The following is a 24,181-nucleotide window of genomic DNA, read 5'->3' on the forward strand; positions in this document are numbered from 1 at the left end:
TGTTTTCCATCCTAAGGGTAATCGTGATGATGCACTGCAATCACCTCTTTGTCAGACTGGAATATAGTAAATTTAGTTTATGAGAAATTTATCATAATAATCCTTTTATTAAATTTTTAATAAAATTTTTACTTTTTAAAAAACTGAATTGTGACTCTTCGTCTTTGGGTTTTTTTTTCTTTTTGACTGAAGACCTGTCAGCTTGTGGGTCATTGAACCAGCAAGACATGGAAGCACTGAACCAAAACAAAAACAAAGCCTCATTGCATCCAATTTGCCTCCATTTATGAAACCACGGGCATGAAAAGGACACCGCAGATCCTCCTTAGGAGTTTGTCTAGTTTGTTTACATCCTTTGACTAGTCAAGTCCAAGTTTGAAGGACTTTGTGCTTCTGTAGTTTATTTGAAACACGTAGAGTCATTGTGTATATTTCATTTGTTTATTTCAGCTAGAAATCCAACAACTATTCACCCACTATTACACTGGAGGCAGCTTTAATTATGCATTTGCTTAGAAGAGAATTAGTTAAACTGGACAGTCCTAATTTATCATCAAATATCTTTAGCAAGACTTTAATTTCTAATCAAACCAAAGGCAATAAAAAGTATTTCCACAGAATGACACTAATTTACAATAAGAATAAGTAATTATACAATGTTTAATGCGTTAATGTGCAGTAAATAAGTTTGCATGTACCATGTTGTAGAGTTCTCTTTCTTAACGTTTCATGGTTGTTCTGGCGTTCAGTTGAAAATGCTTGCATTTAGTGTAACAGCATGTAGCTCTGGCTGTAATACAAATAATAGGCTGATATTAATGCACTTGTTCTAATATGTAATAATGAACAGATTAATTATAGTGTTGTTGAAAATCATATCAACAGTATAGTAAAGATTTTAATAACGATACCTTTATTTAACCCTTTTTAACCAGTACACTGGTGTTCTATCGTGTAGGTGGAATGGAAATCGACTTACCAGACATTTTTAATCAGTATAAAGAAATGAAAGTTCACAGCAGTAAGTCTGTTATAAAACTTAGTCAGGACACTGTTGGCCTTCGGGGTGGAAAGGTTTTGACCTCTGTAGTGATAAGCTTACACTGAAATGGTTTATTGGGTGAAGATGACACGTTACTTTTAGATGTTTATGAACAAGCGCTTGGAGCATCACAGAGAGCAGAAATGAGTTTGATATAACTTACTTTGGGATGCTTTAATCAATATACTGCACATAGTAGGTTACAGTAGGTTACTCTGTGGAGTGAAATCAATGGTGAACTTGGACACAACCACAACCAAAACTTTTTTTGGCATCTAATAAAAAGAGTTAACATTTATTGACACAGTCTGAAGTTTATGGGTTTTTTTTTTTTGTAAAATGCAGTATGTTATAGATCATGGAGAGGGCTTTGTGGTTTCTTTGTAATGTACCAAGCTGTATTCTTATTATTTACAAAGAATAGAAGATGAAATAGAGGCTTATGACTTTTTCTCGATGCTCTAACAGGATATACAGCCTGTAAGTGATAACAGGGCCTTGGCTCAGAGATATTTCATGCCATGTCACTCATTTGATTTTTCTTTGTTGTGCTGTATTTCGTAGACAATCTGCCAATATAATCTATAGCCCATTATAAAAGTCTTTGTTTAGCTTTATACAGATATACAGTACCACACATGCTAAACCCCCTAACCCTAAAAGCTTCACACATTTTAATGCTAGTCATTATGTACAGTATATCATTTTTAGAAGCCCAGGATGTTATATATTAATGTTTTTAATGAGAACAGGGCATAATGTGTTTAGAGTAAATACTTTGAAGTGTCATATGAATAAAACCTCTAGAAAATAATAATAATAAAAAACAGGAGTGAAAACAAACTCTTGTAATGCTCTCTTTTTAATGTTGGTTCTTCTCCCCCAACCAAAAGCACTAGTTCGGCCCCTTATGTTTTACTGCTTGTAGGTGAGGAAGGTGAAGAAAAATGCTGCTTTGAGACTTCCTTTCATTTATATTTAAGAGCTGTTCAGATGACTGGAAGTCTCAAAGGAATGTTTATCTGTGCCATGAGCAGCAAAGTGAAAAAAAAAAGGCTATTAACAGTTTTTGTATTTTATTTCAGATTGGAAATACATTTTAATATTTAACTAGTTAACCTTCAGTAAGACAATTTGTGTCACTGTTTTAAAATGTTAATGTCCAGGTATTAAAGCTCTTCTGACTCCTAGTCATACTGATTTGTTCATATTGAAATATGACCTTTGATTTCAGAAATTACAGAACAATTACTAAACAAAATTGTTAAAAGAAGCTTTCTCTGGAGGGTTAAAATGCCATTAAACCGCCAAACTACTGTCTCCTCTCCTCTGTTTAAGATTAATATCAAACCTCAGCCACTTTAGTAACTCTTAATTGGGCTTAATGTCATAAATTTAGTGGTGAGGGCAGCATCTGCTCCTGTTTATCTGAATGGCATCTGAAAAAAATGTGTCCCAGAGTTAACCATAATACTTTAATCATAATGCTAATCTAGGCCAAATGTTTGAGAACTTAATTTAGTGAGGTCTTAGTAGGGCTTGGAAAAGCATGGTACTTTTGTAAAGACAAAGCCCTCATTTTTTTTTTATGATTTTCTTTCAGATTTCAAAATAACATTTGGATTTCAGTACAGTCTTATCCATGTTTTCTGGACTACACAGAAATGTCGAAGTAAAAAGCCCAATGTCTGTCAGCTAGACATTATTGATTGTCTATTAAGTGTTTTTAGCGAAGGCTATTATCTTGCAGAGGATATATCTTGCTGTATACAAACTTGTACATTAACACAGTGGAATATGCTGGAACTTGCTCCCTTGCGACACATCAATATCTATAAAGATAACCTCATGTTCCCCAAACGGGTTCTGCTCTTGCTCTTTTTTCACATTTAGTTGTTCAGTGAGTGAAATTGTCCACTATTTCATGAATGGTTTAATTACTCTACTGGAAGAATTACTACTGGAAGAAATGACTGCTGTCAGAGAACTGGCAGGATGGAAAGAGTAAAGTGCCACAAGGCATCTACAGTCACTCTGTCAAAACATTAACCCCAAAACGAAACGGTTAAAAGTGTGGGGTTCTAGCCATCACATCATGCCTCTGTAGTTTCTGATTAGTTTGTCTCATTTGTCTCATCTGTAATGGCCCACTTCAGTCTGATGTATAGTATCTAGCCCTGCTGTGTCTGAGGTGGTGGACAGGAAGACTGGTTGGTCCTTAGGGATTAGCTGTGCCATTTCCTCCAGTGCTGTGTGACAGGTGTGTGACAGGTCTGTGTGTGCCTGTAGCATCTCAATCAGTCCTGCATTTTAAAACTGTGCACTGTGTCACTGAAGACATCCGGTGGAAATTCTTAAGAGCCTGAAGCAATTGTGAAACTGGAACAGGTTTTCTTTTTATATTTTCACTGCTTATTTATTACAGTAATCACCCAATGCAAAAGCTATTACACCTTAAAATAGAAAAAATACACCAATCAGCCATAGCATTAAAACCACTGACAGTTGAAGGGAATAATGTTGATTGTCTTGTTACTGAGGCACATCTCTTGGGGTTGGATGTATTAGGCAGCAGCTGAACAGAACAACGTGACGGCTAGATGACTGTGTCAAAGAATTTCCAAAACACCACATCTTGTGGGGTGTTTCTGGCATGCTGTGGTTAATAAATACCAAAAGGGGTCCAAGGAAATCAATAGGATCTAATCTGATCTGATCTGTAGAGCTACTGTAGCACAGATTGCTGAAAGAGTTAACGCTGGCTATAATAGAAAGGTGTCAGAACAAACAGCTTTGTGTGTATGGGGATGAGTATCTACAGGCTGGTCTCAGTGTCCCTATAATGAAAGTGCTAATAATGTGAACATGAGCATCAGAACTGGAATATGGAGCAACGGAAGAAGGTGGTCTGGTCTGATTGAATCATGTTTTTTCTTACATTATATGGGCAGCTGGGTGTGGGGGTGTCACTTATCGGGGAAGAGATGGTTCCAGGATGCACTATGAGAAGTAGGCAAGCTGGTAGAGGCTTGGAGATCTCAATCTGATTGAAAAATATAGGATGTGGTGTACAAAGATGTCCAACCCATGGAGGGCACACCTCACAAATTACAGGATTTAAATGATGTTCTGCTAACGTCTTGGTGTCAAATACCACAACACACCTTTAGAGGCATTGTGGAGTCCTTGCCTTGATGGATCAGAGCTGTTTTGCTGGCAAATTGGACCTACACAATATTAGGCAGGTGATTGGTGTATATTGCATGTAGTCTAATGTAATGAATCTAATGTTTCCTATTACAATAAGTTAAATTACAATAAGCCACATTTAAGATAGCCTAATTTTTACAAATTCATGGTTAAATAAAATAATATTGTTCTCCTGGCAGTTTGAGGCTTAGTGGTTAGTATGTTTACCTCACACCTCCAGGACAGTTTAAACATTCTCCCTACACCTTAGGGGTTTCCCCAGGTATTCCATTTTCCTTCCCAACCCAAAAACATGTAATGTAGGCTGACTGTCATTGCTGTCTGTATTGTGTGAACAGGTGTGTGAGTGTGTTAGCATTTGTGCCCTGTGATAGACTGGCCTCCTTTCCAGGGTGTCCCCCGTCTCCTGGGATGGGTTCAAGGTTCCCCGTGACCCAGTAGGATAAGCAGTGTAGTGGATTGATGGATGAACGGATGATCTGAAGATCGATTAAGAAAAGTTCAAGCTTGATTAAGCATGTTGGTGAGAGCATCATGCTGTAGGGTTGTTTTTCAGCAGGAGGAAATGGAAAGCTTGCTGTCATCACAGGCAATACGTATGGAGCCATTTATAAGTAAACCGTTAGGTTGAACTTGTTCCAGTCAGAAAGGCATCTGCATTTATGGTAAAAAATATATGTTCTTAATTAGAATTAAGCAAATTAAAGTCAAAGCACAGGGAAGATATTACAAAAAAAGGGATTTTTGTAGGGGGAAAAAAGGGGTTTGTGAATTGACCGAGTCAAAGCTTAAATCTAATTGAAAATCAGTGGCATGACCTGGAAATTGCTGTCCATTAACAACCTCCATCGTATTTCGCAGAATTGTAGAGAAGTTGTATTGAGGAATGAAAGAAAATTCCAAACACCAATTTGGCAACACTCATAGAGACACATCTGAGACACATCCATAATTGCTATAAATGGACAATTTACACTTAGAGGGTGGATAATTATCAATTATGCTGAAGGGTGTTTTTTTATTTTTTTTTTTTTAGTAATTTTTATTATTCAAATAATTCCGAGGACATATTTCTGTAGAGTCACTTCAAAAGAAGCAGGGAAAAAAATCCATTGTATAATAATTACATTTGATGATGCAATACATTAAAAAATGGGGGGTGAATACTTTGTGGAGGCATTCATCTATCTAGGACACCTTATCTGTTCAATCATACTCGGTTCCATCTCTTCCGTACCTACAGAAATACTGCTTGAATTAGTTTGACATGTTTGTCAGATTCAGATTGTTGCACTCAAGGAAACTTGGTAGCTAAAATAAGAAGCTGCTCATTCCCACATTACTGATGTTTGAGTATTTGGCAGTTCCATTGTACTGGCTATGCTCCATTCATATTTCAGCATAATCTGTGGCTCAAATCTTCTACTTTGTAGCGCACTCGAACCAAAAGACAGCACAGTCAGTGATATGTGTTTCTCTCTTGTATCCAATGTGTGGGCAGTGGGACCCAGGAAGGCATTCATTATTTTTGGAACACGAGCAACCATACAAAGGCCAATTTGACCTGAGATTTGACATGCTTTACCTGAAGCTGCCTTAAACAGCATGATATGAGTGATTTGTTGGCTGTTGCTGAGGTTCTCTAGGCTGCTAGGTTCCAAAATAATGAGGGAATTGCGACTTTTATTTTTGAGCCTTGTATTTTTTTTGTGTTTGTGTGTGTGCATGTGCTGTTATTCAGGTTCAAATGAATCCTGAGCCGCCTGAATCGTTCAGATGCTGCTGCTCTTTACACAAGCCTCGCAAAGGATACACAGAAACTGATTTACAAATCACTGTCACAGACTGACACAAATGATTCCCAAAAGAATCAGTGGCAATACTGTTACTGGCTTTAAACCTGCAATACTACAGTACTTCTAGTTTACCACAACTAGAAATCATGTACAAGTAATTTCCTGTTTGTTATGGAAAAGCAGTAATTTTATGATAATTCTTTATAAAGCAAACGGTTAATGTTTCCTTCACGCTATCTGTTGTCCGTCTGGAATCATGTATCATTTGTAAATTACTTAGAGCTTTGTTATGACATTTATATTATTCTGAAAAAAAAAACGAGGAGGCACAACTATTGTTGCTGACTTATCAGGGACATGGAGTTGTAGGAATATAGTCATCAGCAGAGTGGTGTGATTATTATCCTGAGGTGTTTTATTCCTCTTATGTGTCTTAAGCCTTAATTTACTAACAAATCATATTTATTTTACAGTGTATAGTGAAGTGTTAGAAGAAAGTTAGTTCTTACCTTCACTGCCATGTTATAACAGCCATATCAATAGCCGTTCCCTCACCAGTCTTTATTTCTTTCTATTTTTAAACTCTATAAGGCAAATAATGCTGCATGTGAAACCATAAAGTTCTGAAGACTTTCCCATACTGGAAAATGTAAATAAAGTGTCTGTTCCTTTACAAAGTGCTAACACTGGACACTCCTTCCGAAAATGTTAATAAACCTTGTACAGCAAACTTCAACATACCAACAATAGAAAATGTGTGTAATGACTGTCCATTCTTTATCACATTATGTACTACACATGCAGTTAATAACACATTAGAATGACACACTAATATAAAGCTTGCAGCTAGAAATACTGTCAGAGCCGTACTGTTGAGGAAAGTACTCAACGCTTTCTGACTAATATGAATTGTGAGTTTTTAAGTAGCTGCCAATCACGTGTTCAGTGACATTAAGTGTTTGAGTATGTTTGGTGTGTGTGTGTAATTATTGATTACATTGCTTGTGGTTTTAATTGAGGTTTTGTTTATGAGCAGATGCACACACACACACACACACACACACACACAGACGCACACACAGACACACACACACACACAGACACACACACACACACACACACACACACAGACACAGGGGTGATGAGATTGAAAGCTGAATATAGAGCCAGTGGACTAATCGTGAGTCCTAGACCTGAACTAGTATGTTATGTGGTAAAAGGTGACACGTTGAAGTGCCTCTCTGAGACGTGAAGACCCGAGTCAGCGTGCATGTCTGTCTGAATGCCTGTGTGTGCATGGCTACAATCTGCTTACTGGGTGTTTGTGCACTGATATGGTTCTTGCCTAGGACTTGCAGTGTGTTTTTCTGTCAATGTTTTCCTTTCATGTTTTTCTCTATTGACTGGATCTGAGCACTTGATAGTCTGTATGACCTCACGTTAAAAGTGATTCTCTAAAGCAGAGTATCACTTTCTACATATATGTATGAGCTGTATGTGCATATGCTTGGCTTTACACCATGTCCATATGCACATATAGCTGAACGTCCATTTGTATAAATTATATACATATAATTTATCATTTTTGCGCAAGACTAGTCCATGTGTCTTTATCTGTACATACTCTAATCTATTCCAATTTCTCCCCCCCCACAAAAAAAAAAGAGAATTAAATAAATCTCAATCTGGTAAATTTTAACTCTCAAATTGAATTGGAGCAAAATAGACAAGAGCTGAGCTCTGAGTCTGATGGGAAATGCAGCTGGGACCTTGTTTTAATTTACCACAAGTCTGTAATGATTCAGCTAATGTACATTTTGACAAAGGCATGAGCCACTAATTTACTAAAATATTATTTTAAGAAAGAAAGAAAGAAAGAAAGAAAGAAAGAAAAAGATTTAAGCTGTAGTCTTGATGAGACCCTCATTCACCAGCAGTATGTTCTGGATAGAGGAGTACTTGTAATATTCAATGAAATATGAAAGATAAAATAGCTAAATAAGTGGGCTGGTAATTACACAGTGAAGCAACGTAACTGTTGCTAAGATTCTATACACAATGTATATCATATTTGTTAAGATTTTTTACCCTAATCAGACATAATCTGACTTCAGTCCACCTAAATTCAAAGGTCCAGCTGCCATTTCCTGCTGTATACTTTGTGCAGTAAACAAAGGCCAATTCCTAACAGAAGTCTTTTCATGTTTGGTCGACAGCTGAGGACACATGTGGTGGTACTCTGAGGGGTTCAAGTGGCATCATTTCGAGTCCCAATTTCCCGAGTGAATATTACAATAGTGCGGACTGTACGTGGACCATACTTGCTGATCCCGGAGACACCATCTCCATCATTTTTACAGACTTCCAGACGGAGGAAAAGTACGACTACTTGGAAGTGGAGGGGTCCGAGCCGCCGACAATATGGTGAGTGAGACGCCGTGTCTGCTGTTTGTCTGTGTATGTGTTGGCGTGGCTATGTTTTCCCATGCTCAGCTACAGCTAAGTGCAGATAGGGTGTTTAATGTTATAAGACATGCAGGCCTTTATCCAAGGCGTGTAAACAGAATTAACGGATCATAGTTTAATTTTAGAGGTAGAGCGGTTGTCTGCATCAAATTGCTTTCATCATGGGGTATTGTTTAAGGGGTTTTTGTGTGTGTGTGTGTGCGCGCATGTTCGAGTGTGTTTTGCCCTCCGTGTGTTTGTTTCTTTGATGTTGTACATCAATGAGGTATTTCGGACCAAAAATGGATGCAATAATTATTTCTGTTTGAAGCAGATAATATTTTCTAATGTCCTCATCATAACACTATTTCATCTCTGCCGCCTATCGATTGTACTCAGATTAGTCTATCGATTCGGCCCCTCCACACCAATTTGCCTGTGACGATATTCAAAGCATGTATAATTACTGCATTAAGAAAAGGTCTAGATGTCTCAGTATACTTCTTATTCACATTCAATTTCACATTATGCACAGAGTAGAAAATCTATAGCATGATCTTTCTGGCTTAGGCTCATCTGCTAATGATTAGGTCTGTCCTCCTCCTTAGCCGCCACCTTCTCATGTGTCGATCACCGTCGCTGCTTGTCCATGTATGCTTTGCAATGTCTTGCTTGTATTAGTCAGCATTTTACAGCCATGTTCCTGTTTCTGTGTTTTTATTGTGTTATAACGTTTGTCTTTATTGATTTGCCTGCCTTTGTTTTGAACCTCTGCAGAACCAATATAAAAAAAACTAGCATTTCTCATCCATAGGGCAGGTGTTGTAGAGTCCGACCATATTCATAGAGGAAGCATTCGACATGTTTCTGAAAGCCCTCATTCATGACTATATACCCTTTTTATTCAAAATTTATTTGAAATAAATATAAAAAATACTAAAGACCACTTTGAAACTGAATGATATGTTGTTATTTGACAGTGAAGATTATGATTTATGCCAATGTGCCGTTAATTAGGTTGCTTTTCTACACACTATTGTGGTTATACAATTTAGTTGCACCTAGATTTCAAAAATGGAAAATACAACAATGATAAATTTAAAGTAAATGCTTTACCCCATGCTTACTCTGCGAAAATTTGGTTTACTTGGTGGTGCTGGGGTTTGAACCGCGACCTTCTGATCAACAGCTTTGAGCCTAAAACCTCTGATCAACAGCTTTGAGCCTAAACCACTTGTGCTCTCACTGGTAATTTATGAGGTTTTTAATTAGTCTTTGAGATGCATCATTATCCATTAACCAGAAACCATCATAACTGCCGTGATGGCGTCTAATAAATTTGAAAGCGATAACTACTTTTTTATACAATAATCAAAATACCTTTTTGCACAAATAGGCCAAGTTAAACAGAGACGTGGCTGGGCTGTGTCTTAGATAATCAGGTTGATCAAGGAAGGGGATTATATTCATTATTCTGTTAGTCTGTTCATCTGTGCTGGGGTTGCTGGCTTTTAGACCAAACTACAACTTTGTACTCATAAGAGTTTGTTCAAACTCTTATGATTATTCTTGTACAATACAAAGACTGAGAAGTTGTGAGCTCTTGTCATATTTTATCTAGACATTTTGGATTGTTTAGCGACTGAGACATCACTGAGGGTTATTTTGAATGTTTCTTGACGTGTGTATTATGACTGTTTATGTTTATGTTGTGTGTGTCAAACAAGTGCAGTGTTGTGGAAAAGAATTTCCCCTTTGGGGACAATAAAGTAAAGTAAATGTAAATATTCAAAGCCAGCAATTTAAGTGAGGTCAATATTTATATGGGGAATTTTATGTGTATTATACAGTATGTAACCTGATTCTGCGTATTCAGAATCACATTACAAGAGCTGCTTGACTTGATTTAATGGGCTCTTCATTCAGATTATGAAAATTACCTGCATGTAGTTTGCAGATTTTTTTTTCTTCAGTAGACACGTCTGCAGGTTTGCAAGTTCATCGGTCTATACAATGGTATTTTTTCCGTTAAGTCAGAAAAAAACAAGGGATATAGAAAATGTGTACTGAAGGAAGCTTTTTCCACATTTGCTGTCTAATGTAACATAAAACGAAGCGACAAATAAAAAAAGCTAATAGTATGATATGACTGAGAAGATGAGAAGCATTGGAAGAAACATCTAATAGGAGTCAATTAATTGCAGTATATTGCTTCATAAATAGAGCTAGATGTAATTATCATATTCATCACTGCAAATTGGGTTTAATTTAACAATATGGCAACCGCCTTCATATTCAGCAGCTTAGAAAAGAGAGATAAGAAATGTCTCTAATTCAGATGCTGTCTCGTCTGATGTCCTGCGTGCAGAGTAATATCTAAGGCCTGATTACTCATACAGTATGTGCAGTTTTAGTATTAGATCATGATTCTTAATTCAGCTCAGAGAGAAAAATGTACACAGTGTACAAAGATCTACACAAAGATCTACACTGTGTACAAAGATCTGCACAGATCTACACGTTGCACAAAGATCTACACTGTGTACAAAGATCTACACAAAGATCTACACTGTGTACAAAGATCTACACAAAGATCTACACAAAGATCTACACTGTGTACAAAGATCTACACAAAGATCTACACTGTGTACAAAGATCTACACAAAGATCTACACTGTGTACAAAGATCTACACAAAGATCTACACTGTGTACAAAGATCTACACAAAGATCTACACTGTGTACAAAGATCTACACAAAGATCTACACAAAGATCTACACTGTGTACAAAGACCTACACAAAGATCTACACTGTGTACAAAGATCTACACAAAGATCTACACTGTGTACAAAGATCTACACAAAGATCTACACTGTGTACAAAGATCTACACAAAGAGCTACACTGTGTACAAAGATCTACACAAAGATCTACACTGTGTACAAAGATCTACACAAAGAGCTACACTGTGTACAAAGAGCTACACAAAGAGCTACACTGTGTACAAAGATCTACACAAAGAGCTACACTGTGTACAAAGATCTACACAAAGAGCTACACTGTGTACAAAGATCTACACAAAGAGCTACACTGTGTACAAAGAGCTACACAAAGAGCTACACTGTGTACAAAGATCTACACAAAGATCTACACTGTGTACAAAGATCTACACAAAGAGCTACACTGTGTACAAAGATCTACACAAAGAGCTACACTGTGTACAAAGATCTACACAAAGAGCTACACTGTGTACAAAGAGCTACACAAAGAGCTACACTGTGTACAAAGATCTACACAAAGATCTACACTGTGTACAAAGATCTACACAAAGAGCTACACTGTGTACAAAGATCTACACAAAGATCTACACTGTGTACAAAGATCTACACGTTGCACAAAGATCTACACTGTGTACAAAGATCTACACGTTGCACAAAGATCTACACAAAGAGCTACACTGTGTACAAGGCTCTACACAAAACTCTACACAGTGCACAAAGATCGACACAAAAATCTACACAGTGCACAAAAATCTACACAGTGCACAAAAATCTACACAGTGCAAAAAGATCTACACAAAGATCTACACAGTGTACAAAGTGCTATACACGTGTATACAGTTCTATAAGGTGCAATATTTGTAGTCTGTGTATACAGTTCAATGGCACCTTAAAATTCTGACACAATGTTTTATATTAGGTTTGAACAAGTGGCTATTGTTTTTTTTTTGTTGTTTTTTATGACATCTTAACATATTGTGTACACCAATCTCTTCAGGGTAATTTGTATCAGAAAGCAGCGGGGTGTCGAGGAGGTTTGTTTAAAATTGTCAGTGAGTTGATATGAATATGCATGAGCATGCAAATGAGACAGACCTCTCCAGTGCTGATTGCTGCATAAACGGAGAGCGGCGGACATCTGAGGCTGTGGCTGTTAATGCTCCGTATGAATAGCAACAAGTTCCTCTGCCACTGTTTTTGTGTTGCTTACTCATCCGAGACTAGATCCTCCGAACCTCCTCGACATCACTTAATCATGTGTATCAGTAATTGTCTTGTTTTAATCTGTGTATAATTAATTCTTACAGTAAAATTAGACTTGCCTGTATTTATTTTATTATCCTTATATCAGTTTGAGTAAAGAAAAACCTTTGCTTATTATTAGCTGTGCCTTATTGTTTAGTACTACTGCAGGGCAAACCTGTTCCAGCTTGAGAAAATTAAGATTTTAATCTTCTTTTTTGTCTTTTTGAGCAACATTTCTCTCTCTCTCTCTCTCTCTCTCTCTCTCTCTCTCTCTCTCTGTCTCTCTCTCTCTCCCTCTCTCCCTCCCTCCCTCTCTGGACTGATGCCATCCCTGAGTGAATGCATCCAATTATATTATCCGGTTACAAGACAGCAAGTAGCCTTGAAAAATAAGACACTCAAGAGCTCTTGTTCAGTGGACAGATTACAGGTATAAAAGTGAATGGTCTGTTTGTCCTTTTGACTAGTTGGGTTATTTACTTGAATGGCCTAAAGCTTTTTATATTTCTTAGTCTCTCTTCCAAACCGGATTCTATCTCATTAGTGCCTCTGCATGTGGCTGAGACACCCTGCTAACACCCTACTCTTCTGTTTAATGGAGAAGAGGAAGCATGTTGTGTTTACATCAGATTCAGGGACTGATTTGAGGTGCATTGGAAATGTGAAAGAAAAAAAAAAATCCAAAAATCCCTTCGGTGGTTTCTTGAACTGTTATTTGGAATATGCTCTCGTATGACCGTGAAACAAACCACAGTAAGGAGACGACACCGGAATAGGTATATTTACACAAAAAAACAAGATAGTGAGCATAGGTGTTGTAGCCAGTGCTTCAAAATTCAGAACATTAGCTTGTACTGCGCATGTATTTGCATTTTGTCCTGAGTAGATGAATCGTGTTGCGTGCTTTCATTTTTAAACGAATGTTGTGATTTTATTAGATGCTAATTGTGTATTATCGCCTTTGTAAACAGGGGCCGTTGAGAGGCTATTGGGAATTTTCATGAGTTGGCAGAAATTGTTTCTTCAGCCTGCACTGAATGATCTTTTGTCTAAAAACATAAGCCAAAATTTACTAAAGATTTGTTTTTGTGTAAGAACTTTTGTGCCAATGTTATGACCCCCACAATAAAAATATGAGTTTAGGATATGCATTAAATCTTAAAGTGAAGTCAAATTAATAGGAAAGTTTATCTAAGGCAAGAATTCCTTTTTTACATATACACTATATGGCTTAAGGATTGTCACCATCAGACACGTGTGTGGTTCTTCTCCAAAGTATTGCCACAAGGTTGGAAGCACACGGTTGTCTAGCATGTACTAGTGATTATTAGACACTAGACTACATTTTGGTTTCCCTTCACTGGAACTAAAGGCCCAAACATGTTCAAAGGAAATCAGAGCCCTATTGTTTTGGATTCAAATAAACACCGTTAAACACTGCTGTCTTGCATATTCTGAAGAAAATTGACCAGATCGTGTAAATGCGATTAATGCATTTAGTCTTGCTTGTTTTCATATACAGGATGAAACTGTTATGTGAATAATAATATGTGAAAGTCATCCTCAACCATTTAAAAAAAAATCATTTCCACACCAATAAAGGAGTGGCCAAAGTGTTTCAAGAACATATAGACTTACAATTCAGTAGCTACCGTGTCACTACAAAAAATACACAAACCTGTGCCGCTCTTCAACGGGGCTCTTATTTACCTCTAACCGCTCAAGAAGGAGCTTGCAAGAAGTTTCAGTAACATGTTTGCTCTCCATCCGTCTCCCCTGTCACCCTGTGTGTTGCGCTGAGATCAGTGGAGCTAAGCTACTGCTGATGCCTCTAGTGGGATGCCACCCCCTGTCTCAATCTGTCATCCCGCTCTTGAGACGTTCCGTGCTGCTAGCAGACGCTTACTATGAACAGTCCCCAATCCATCAGCCTGTCTAGTCTGTCGGCGTTTCACAGACGTCTCAGATCAGCTCAGGCCTACTGCCGTGCGAGAGGAAGCACTGTGCTCTAGTCACACCCACTAAAGAAAGCGGCGTCTATAGAAGCTTGAGTGGTGTGCAAATCCCCAGTAGCTCACCCTGTACAAACACCTAGCAGTGTGTCAATCCCCACTAGTAACATTTGGCTGTACAGTCAAATCCGATGTGTCTGAATCAGATCAGACATAAAAACGGACTTACTCGAGTGACCGCTTTGTAGAAACAGATATTTCATGCGTCCACCTGAAACAGAGGCCTTGAACTCTGTTGACTATGCAAGAATTTTAAACGAGACCTGTCACTTTTCACCAAACAGGTCCCTCAGACCAGACAACGACTGCCGATCACAATAACCACACATTACCTTTATACACAATTTATCTACTGATCCTTTTTTACTCTCTGATGAGGTTAGACCACTGTTGCCCTCTTCATCACTCACAGAAAATAGCTGTATTGACTGTTAATAGAGGACTCAAGGCAAGCAGACACCAATAATCTATGACTAAAACATTGCCATCTCTTTCTAACTTCTTTTTCTGCTGCTGTTCTGACATGGTGTCAGAATTCAAATGCTTTCCTTGTTGAAGGCTAAACGTTTTTGGTATTGTTTTAGACGCATTATTATAACACATTATACAGACATAATAATTACGATTTTCTGTAAAAAAAAAATATATTACATTTTTTTTTTTTTTTACTATTTAACACAACTGTTACACAATATAGAGATTATGTGTGAACATTAAATATTTGGTGGCCATTAAAGAGCGTTGATTCAACCGAGGATACATTAAGAGACGCTGAGATCTTCACAGCAGAATCATTTTAGTGCTGATTTTTCTCAAAATAAACTAATTTCATCATATACACACATGCATGCTGCGCTGGAAGACAGAGGGGAAGATAATTAGTTGTGGCCTTTGAGTGTGTTGAATAGAAGGTAGGCGAGCATTTTATTAAGCAGTCTTTTACCATCTGCCCTCACTAACCTCCACCGAGGTTACAGCGTTACCACTAGTCATTAACTGTCAGCTTTAATTAGATTTAATTATATGAATTAGCTACAATCCAGCATTTCTGTCACATTATGAAGAAATTAGGGAGTGTTGTGGAGAATCTAAAGTATTATTATTATTATTATTATTATTATTATTATTATTATTATTGTTGTTGTTGTTGTTTGTTGCTGCCGCATAATAATAATAATAATAATAATAATAATAATAATAATAATAATAATAATAATAATAATAATAATAATAATAACATCAACAACAAAATTGTTAATAAACAAAAAACAATAATTGTGGTTGTATTTGTTTGTTTTTTTGTTTGTTTGTTTTTACTAATTAATTTTTGATGCACAGAAAAATATTATATGAGAATTGCTAGATTTTGCCTTTTGGCGGTTGTTCAGCTCTAACAAATTGCAGCAACACTTAAGTGTGGTGTCAAAAAACAACAAAACCAGTTTTCACAGTTGCACACGTTACTTGACAGATTTATTTAAATAACAGACAGTTATTGGCTACCGCTTACTACATTACAGTGCAATCTCTGCTTTTCCTTCCAGCTCTGTATTGGGCTCGCTAGCCATAAAACCGACTCAAAAATACAACCCTTAAGATACATATACATGCATAAATCAATCAATCAATCAATCAATCAATCAATCAAATTAAATAAAATAAATCTTTTAATTTGTTTCCCCGAAATTTGTTTCACCAAAATTATTTAGAACAGCAAGAGGTTACAAAAGCTGATTTCAGATATGTTTGCTTGTAGGCAATGAAAAATGATTCTCTCTTCATTAAGCACAAACTTTTTTTTTTAAGTCAGATAACTGACTTCCAAGTCTTACAATTACAACAGCTGTTAAACTGTTCTGTTAAATCTTCTGGTGAAATTTTCAGGTGACCCTACAGGTCATGTTCATACTGTATTTTGGAACGTTCTGTACGGGAGCTAAGTAAAGGTATAAAACATGAGACATGCTGTTACAGGAAAATAATCAAAGAAAAATCTCATTACTGATAACTGTCAGAACCCTTTTCATTGACACTGACCTTTTTATCAGCATGTTTGCATCGACTTATTGTGAGTGTGAGATGTGTGTTTTTCCGTACCCACCACACACACCATACACAGCATTGTAGTGGTTGGAGATTTTAGATATTTATGAACAAGTACTTGGGGCATCTATAGGAGTAGAAATGGGTTTGATATCACCAACTTACTTTAAGAAGTTTAAGAAGCAGTCGCTGAAATTAATGAAATAAATAATTAAAGTTCCAAAGTTTCTTAGAAATACAGTTGTATGAGTTACAAAGTACAAATCTGTTGAGAGAACTATAAGATCGAGGAGCTTAAAGAGGGTGAAAGCATAATTTAAATGAATGTTGTATATGCTAATATTTTGTATCCACTGAGCATACTGTAGTATCCACTGAGCGTCTTTTAAAATACTGTACTTGTGGATTTTGGGCTCACTGCCAATGCAGCGGAGTCGCCATTAACCAGAGCTCCTAATAAAAGCTCCAATAACTTAAAAACCTTTCATGTAAAATCAAAGCAGCACCTTAATTGTTGTTTCTGTGCCAAGATATCACCGTTTACCACCAAGACATGCACGTACACTATTGGAAATTAAATGTTCATTTTAAATATCAGCATAATTCACAGCAGATCTGCCTCTTGGATATCTTCATGAGTGTGTATTATAGCAGATTAGCACAGCATGCTCCATGGTCCCCTAATCTTCGTATTCCAGCCAATATAAAGATGACGGTTAGCGTTTTCTTCTATCGTATATATATCAGAAATATGATACCCCTTCTGATTGAAAACCACTGGCAATTTTTGTGTATTTTTCAGGACAGGGGCTTAGACAACAGAAGTGTGAAATGAATTGAACATCTAGTTAGACTGATGTTATGCGTTCCACGTTCCAATCAATTTTGCTTGCCCACTCATCAGTGTGCACTGCTGGGAAATCTACTGCACAAGGATGGAAGCAGCATCCTGAGCAGATAGAGCCTCTGCTATGACCTTGAATTGGCTTGAAGAGTTACACCACACACACACACACACACACACACACACACACACACACACACACACAGACAAAGACACAGTAACACTACACAGACACATCCAGTTATAGCACACAGATACTATAGATGGGTAAATATAAAGCCACCTCTAGAATAATTCTGCAAAATAAATTACATGATATCATTACATGATACTCTATGCATCCATCTATCTATCCCTTTTCTGTAGTGCCTATTCTACACAGGGTCACAGGGAACCTGGAGTCTGTCCCAGGGCTCAAGGCAGAGGATGCCCTGGACCCATTGCAGGGCACAATGTACACACACTCATACACCCATTTAGAGATGCCAGTCAGGACACAACCCAGGTCTTTAGACTGGCGGAAGAAACCACTGAAGAAGAAGAAGAAGAAGAAGAAGAAGATTTGTACAGCGTATGTTAATTTATGATGACTCTTAAAGTTACAGAGTTCTGTGAGGTGTGTGTGTGTAGGTGGGTGTATTTTTAGAGAAAAGAGTTAAGATTATAATCCATTACGCTTAGGCCGCTCCTAAAGTGTTCTTGGCATGCGAGAAAAGTCCTCAAAGTTGTGACAGTCATTGGGCAGGTATGGCCAGTGCTGGGGGATTTATCTGCAACTGTGCAGCTTTCAGGCTGCTCTGGAGGCAGCATGCCTAAAGTAGAGGTGGCAGGCGATCAGGGCTGTCAGCTTGCCAGGAAAGAGATAAGGAGCCTGGATGGTAACGGCTGACAGGCGCCAGCGTCCTTCAGCACAGGGCCTACGTAGGAATCATGGCCAAGCTCCCGTCACCCCTTAGTCACTGCAGTCAGGTGGGATCAGGTCTAATCCGGCTTACCATTCTGTACTTTACCTATCATACTCTATGAAACCTATGCCTGTAAGCATTTTCTGTATTTATTTTATAAAAACAAAGAATGTAACGAACCGTATATTACAGAGGCTTTATAAGTACACAGATATTATACGCTATATTTTTTATAGTGCCATATGACCTCATGTAAACATTGAGCACTATTTGACATGAACAGGAAGGGCATATTCATTTTTCTTTTAAGAAAGCTTGACAGAAAGGTTCACTGGGCATCAGGTTCAGATGAGAAGCTTGCATCAGAGGAAGCTGGAGAGTTTACATGAGCAGGAGGTTTTTAATTTCACTTGCAAACTCTTCTTAGGAGGTTTGTGTGACAATGAAACACGACATTCATTAACAGGAGCACATGGGTGTAACTAACTTGTTTATATTTTGGGTTCTCGAACCAATTAAATTTATTGGAAAATATTGCAGGCAGGTACAAGCATAATAATAACTACGCAAGCAGGATTTAAAAAAACACACACAGTCCAGATTTCTAGTTGTCACCAGTTATGAACTTGGGTGAGGTAGCCGAGGTTGTGTATTTCTACCTCAGTTTTACTGGTGTTTCCAAGCACATATTGAGTTCATATTGGGGGAAAAGGGGTCCTTGTTAAGCCACATGCATTTAGGGTCTACGGATATTTGAAGCTCTAAACAAATACAGATAATGGTTGTGCCTGTAACTCGCTCGCTGGTGAAGCAGAATATGCTGTACACGTGTTCAGGCACTGTTAATGACCCCGATTCACTACACAATGGGACACAGATGACTCAGTTTCCGGTGAAATGACTACCGGTACAAATATCATCCCTACTATTTATCGACAACAGACAAGACTGATATGTTTGACATGATTTTCTGTGTTGTTTCAAGAAGATTTCTTTCATGGTTCTTCAATAGAGTCATAGGCTATGTTGTGGATTAAAAAAAAATCATTGAACAGTTAAAAAAACAATGTTGTCAATGTTAAAATGAAGTTAACAAAAAAATCACTTAACATTGCAGTGCTCTAGAGAGAGAGAGAGACCTTAAAATGGCTGACTTCCTGATCACTGTCCTGTCTACTGAACTACCGAGCTTATGTTTGAACATGTATACTGTATGTATAAATACAGTATATATGTTTGAACCATGTGTTAAATATTTGATTTTGTTAGTACAAATGCTACGTGAAAGATGTGTGAAATGGTCCATAGATGTCATATAGCATTTTTCCGAAAGAGAACACAGCTTTGATGGTGACACAGCAGGAAGTACCTCATTAGATCCCAGCATTACTCCATGTTCTGTCTGTTCTCCATAAAGAAAAAAGTGAACATGTTAGTTCCTGTTGATTTATAATCGCATATAATCCCAGTATGAGCATGTTTGTTGTCATATCAGTAGAAAATCCTTCATGAGAGATCAATTTAAGATGGTAAATCTTCATATCCTGCAGACTGATATATAATACTGAACATTATTCACTGAGATGACTGAATATGACTGGCTGAATGGATCTGGCTTTAAGTTCAGATCAGAACGCAGAAAAGATGTGGCTAGGTGGAATAGGTTAGAAAAAGCTCTGAATGAAGCTAGTCCTGTTGATTGAAAGTGGTTTGCAGTGTGCCGTTGTCATTTCAGTATGCAGATTGCTTTAGCCACATTAACTACACACATTACTATTCATAAAACACTTTGGATGAACTGTGGATTTTAATGACTTTTTTTTTTTTTTTTGTTATTTGTCACAGAACGTTTGTTAGGATGACTCGGTTGTATCTCCAATAAAAAAAAAAAAAACTAGGCAAAATTGTTCAATTATTACTTTTAAATTATCCAAGTTTATTGATTATTAGATTATTGAGTCTAAACCAATGCATATTCGATCTTAAATGTACCTTGTTTTGAGGTTTTGTTCTATTTAAAGAACAAATTTCAAGTAGTGCCTAGTGAAAACACAGGGCAGATTTGCATGTCATGATGAAAATCAATGTACTTACACTAATACACGTAATGAATCGATGAACCTCATTTGTCTGCTACTATAACATAAGTATATATGTTTACAACAATCATCTTTGTTTACAACCCGCTATTTTTGCACATTGTACTGTATAATGTGCAGTTGTGACCGCAGCAAGACAGTAGTGAGAGCAGCTCTGCTGTATGGGTTAGAGACTGTAGCAGTGAGGAAAAAAACATAAGGCAGAGATTAAGGTAGCAGAGATATGAGGATGTTGAGGTTCTCTTTAGGAGTGACGAGGATGGACAGGATTAGGAAACTGTTGGAAAATAATTTTTTTAAGTCATTGTTTTATTTCCTTTTAGTTCTAGCATATTTCTGTGGATAATATAGAAGCCCAATCAAGTTACAAAGCTAGTTAAATTCAAACTTTACATTAGACTTTTGGTTCCTGTATCTCATAAATATCAAAGGAAAGGGGCAAGGTACAGTAACTCAGGGTATCATCTATCTCTTTGTGCCATTTGTCCCATTGTTATGTTAATGGGATTAAGGGTAGGTGAAATTCCAGGATCTGGTGTGGGGGCTGTTACATCCTTTCATGCTTTGATTGTCACTTGAGTGTTTTGTCTCTATCTGATGGGACTGCCCCCTAAAATGTGTATATTTACAATGTATTACAACGTTAAGTCAGACTTGATGACTGCAGCGCCCGTGCCAGTACGCTCTGACTTGCAGACTCGTTTCATCGTGTATCTACAATAAAGACTACTGCACAAGGATATCCAAGTCTCCTGGTCGTCTCTGGAAAAAGTTTACAACAGAACGAGCACATCAGCGGGACAGCTCAGGTTGGCTGTCTTGAGGACACGGTCAAAGAGGACCGATTGAGATGGTTTGGACATGAGAGGAGGAGATGATTATATTGGTAGAAGGATGTTGGAGATGGAGCTGCCAAGTAAGAGGTTAAGAGGAAGGCCAAAGAAGAGATATATGGATGTGTAAGGACATGAAAGTAACTGGTGTGAGAGTAGAGGATGCTGAGGATAGAGTTAGGTGGAAACAGATGATTCGCTGTGGTGACCCCTAACGGGAAAAGCCAAATGTAGAAGAAGGAGTATTGTATAATATAAATTATGCACAGTAGTCGGTGCTCTTTTGTGTGTCTGTCCTGTAGCGTATTCTGCTCTGTGGTGTTTTATGTAGCACCGTGGTCATGTACTGGGTCAGCTATATAAGGTTGAAATCACATTTTTTAGACAGCAGACATTCATTTTATAACCTCATGATTAAAACAGTGAGTAAAATACACAGACATATCAATTTCACCTAATTAATAGACACAAGGTTATTTTATCCTGTAACTGCACTGTATCCTGCTCCATCCTCCATCCTGTTAGAGGTAGGTGTACAGTATTTGATTAGAGCTGGAGCTAAGCTGTGGGAGGTAAGATTCTCCCGGAGCAGAATCAAACCCAATTTTCGATGCTTCTTAATGAGTCCAGCCACCCAAAGAAGACTGAAGGTGAACCTGCAGTCATAAGTAAAATCAAATAAATGTGGTTTTACTATTAAATTATTTTACTGTAATAAAATGTAATGTATGGAAAACACATACAAAATGCTGCTGATTTAAATCCGAGCTCCTTCTTCCTGGCTCCTTCTGTCTGTGACCGTGAAACTCACCTTCTGTGAGTTTCTTGTTTCCTGGGCTGAAAGTTTAATATCAGCATGTTGGCTCCTCTTTCTGATTATTTCTGTGCCCACCAGCGGCAGAGCGTGCCATACAGTTCTTACGCTTGGGCAGGAATTTTATTTGGGTTCTTTTTTCGAGACAAAATGGCCAAAAGGCATGACAGAAAGTCACTGAGATGAAGCCTATGTGCAGAAGCAGACATCAGACTTTATCAAGCCTGTTCTGTGTCTCATTTTTTAACATTGTCCTTTAACAATGTGACTCAGCTCAATCCCATAAAATGAGGCTCTTTCTGCTTTGTTTACCCAAAACAGTTCTAAAATATTAATGATTTAATGATAGGTTTAAGGTTTTGCTTATTCCATATTTGTCCTTTTCCCTTTAATTTGTCACCCATTAGCAACTTCTGTTATGTTGTCCATACTAATCGCCATATTGGTGACATACCAATCCCATTTCTTTCTTGATGCTTGATACAGCAAGTATCTGCCAGTATCAGCACTGAGAGCAATCCTTATTAAATCAGATTCTCTGATGATTAAACCGGGAATTAGATGGTGGAGCTTTTTATTTCATGAATGGCAACTTTGTGGCATAAAATGTTATATGGAGTTGTATATATCCTCAATACTGATATAATGGAATTGAAAAGTTACATTTTGCCCCTGAACAATGAAGCAGTGCATAAACAGAAACTTTGTCATCCATGATTATCACTATTGTCTAAAGTTATTCGACGTTAAACTAAATTTGTCCTATGGGATTGCCTGATTTCACAGATTATTTTTATTTATTTAATGGAATAAGATGCGAGTGAAAAGGAAATGAATAAAACAAGGCCTAGGGTTACAAGGGCCTAGGGCCACAAGGGTATATTTCTGTTGCATGTCCCTGAGGCAACAGCTGTGGACTGAAAGGCTTGTTAAAATAGAAGCGTACCTGCGGCGTACGACACGTCTCTCAATAACATTCAGAAAGACTTCCTGTGTGAATTGCCCTTTAAAGCAAGCTTTATTCAAGATCTATGAACAAACACCTTGCTTACTCTCTTTAATTTTGCAGGAAATAAAATCTTTTAAAAGCTCAACAGGGTTGGCTGATCTCAACAGGCTAGGATAGCTAAGCCCCCTGTCTTCCACAGATAAAGGAAAAAACAATCAATATAAAGATTTATTTTTGGCATCAGATTATTTGTAGTAAAGAAATCTCCTAAAGCGCATAATGTTGTGACTTTGGTGGGACTGAACAGCTTCACCAACGGCCGTGAGAAAAATCTACAGATTGGTATGAAGCTACCTCAGGGTTAACTCTGATGAGCTCACCTTAGCAGATACGTGTGCAGCCTGTTAGTAACAGTGAATAGATTTGTATGTGACACATCATCGGATGTTGTGTAATGGACCACAGACTACAGATGAACATTCATTCATTCATTCATTTTCTACCGCTTTATCCGAACTACCTCGGGTCACGGGGAGCCTGTGCCTATCTCAGGCGTCATCGGGCGAACTGGCAGGATACACCCTGGACGGAGTGCCAACCCATCGCAGGGCACACACACTCTCATTCACTCACGCAATCACACACTACGGACAAATTTCCAGAGATGCCAATCAACCTACCATGCATGTCTTTGGACCAGGGGGAGGAAACCGGAGTACCCGGAGGAAACCCCCAAGGCACGGGGAGAACATGCAAACTCATTTTCCGACTGCATAAAATGTTAAAAACATTTTCAGTAAAGTCTCCATCTGAAAATCATGCATTTAGAAATAAATGTTTTATTTATTTATTTTTTTCGAGATTGTATGCTTCTCTGAGATTATAGGAATTCATGATCACCAGGCTGTACCCCAACATAAAATAGCTTTTGTTTCCACACACACAAGGTGGAGGCAGGAATCGAACCCCCAACCCTGGAGGTGTGAGGCAAACGTGCTAACCACTAAGCCGCCGTGCCCCCATACAGATGAACATGAAAAATTTATTTTTTCGTCATTGTTCTTTTTTCCACCAAAATGTGCTGACTTAGTGCACATTGTCCAGAGTTCTTAAAATACAAATGACACTAAAGTATATAAGAAAGTGAACTTATACAGCGCAGGAC

General features: G+C 37.7%; 1 protein-coding gene across 3 annotated transcripts in view; it reads left to right on the top strand.

Moving 5' to 3' along the window:
* Positions 1 to 24,181, top strand: part of csmd3b (CUB and Sushi multiple domains 3b) — a 406,848-nt gene that overhangs the window by 145,093 nt on the left and 237,574 nt on the right. For all 3 annotated transcript variants that reach the window (XM_060897477.1, XM_060897478.1, XM_060897479.1), the window contains exon 5: positions 8,265 to 8,472. In XM_060897477.1, coding sequence (XP_060753460.1) covers positions 8,265 to 8,472 — 208 coding nt within the window. The remainder of the gene's footprint in view (positions 1 to 8,264; positions 8,473 to 24,181) is intronic.

This window comes from Tachysurus vachellii, chromosome 21 (genome assembly GCF_030014155.1).
Source record: "Tachysurus vachellii isolate PV-2020 chromosome 21, HZAU_Pvac_v1, whole genome shotgun sequence".
In the NCBI taxonomy this organism is placed as follows: Eukaryota; Metazoa; Chordata; class Actinopteri; order Siluriformes; family Bagridae; genus Tachysurus; species Tachysurus vachellii.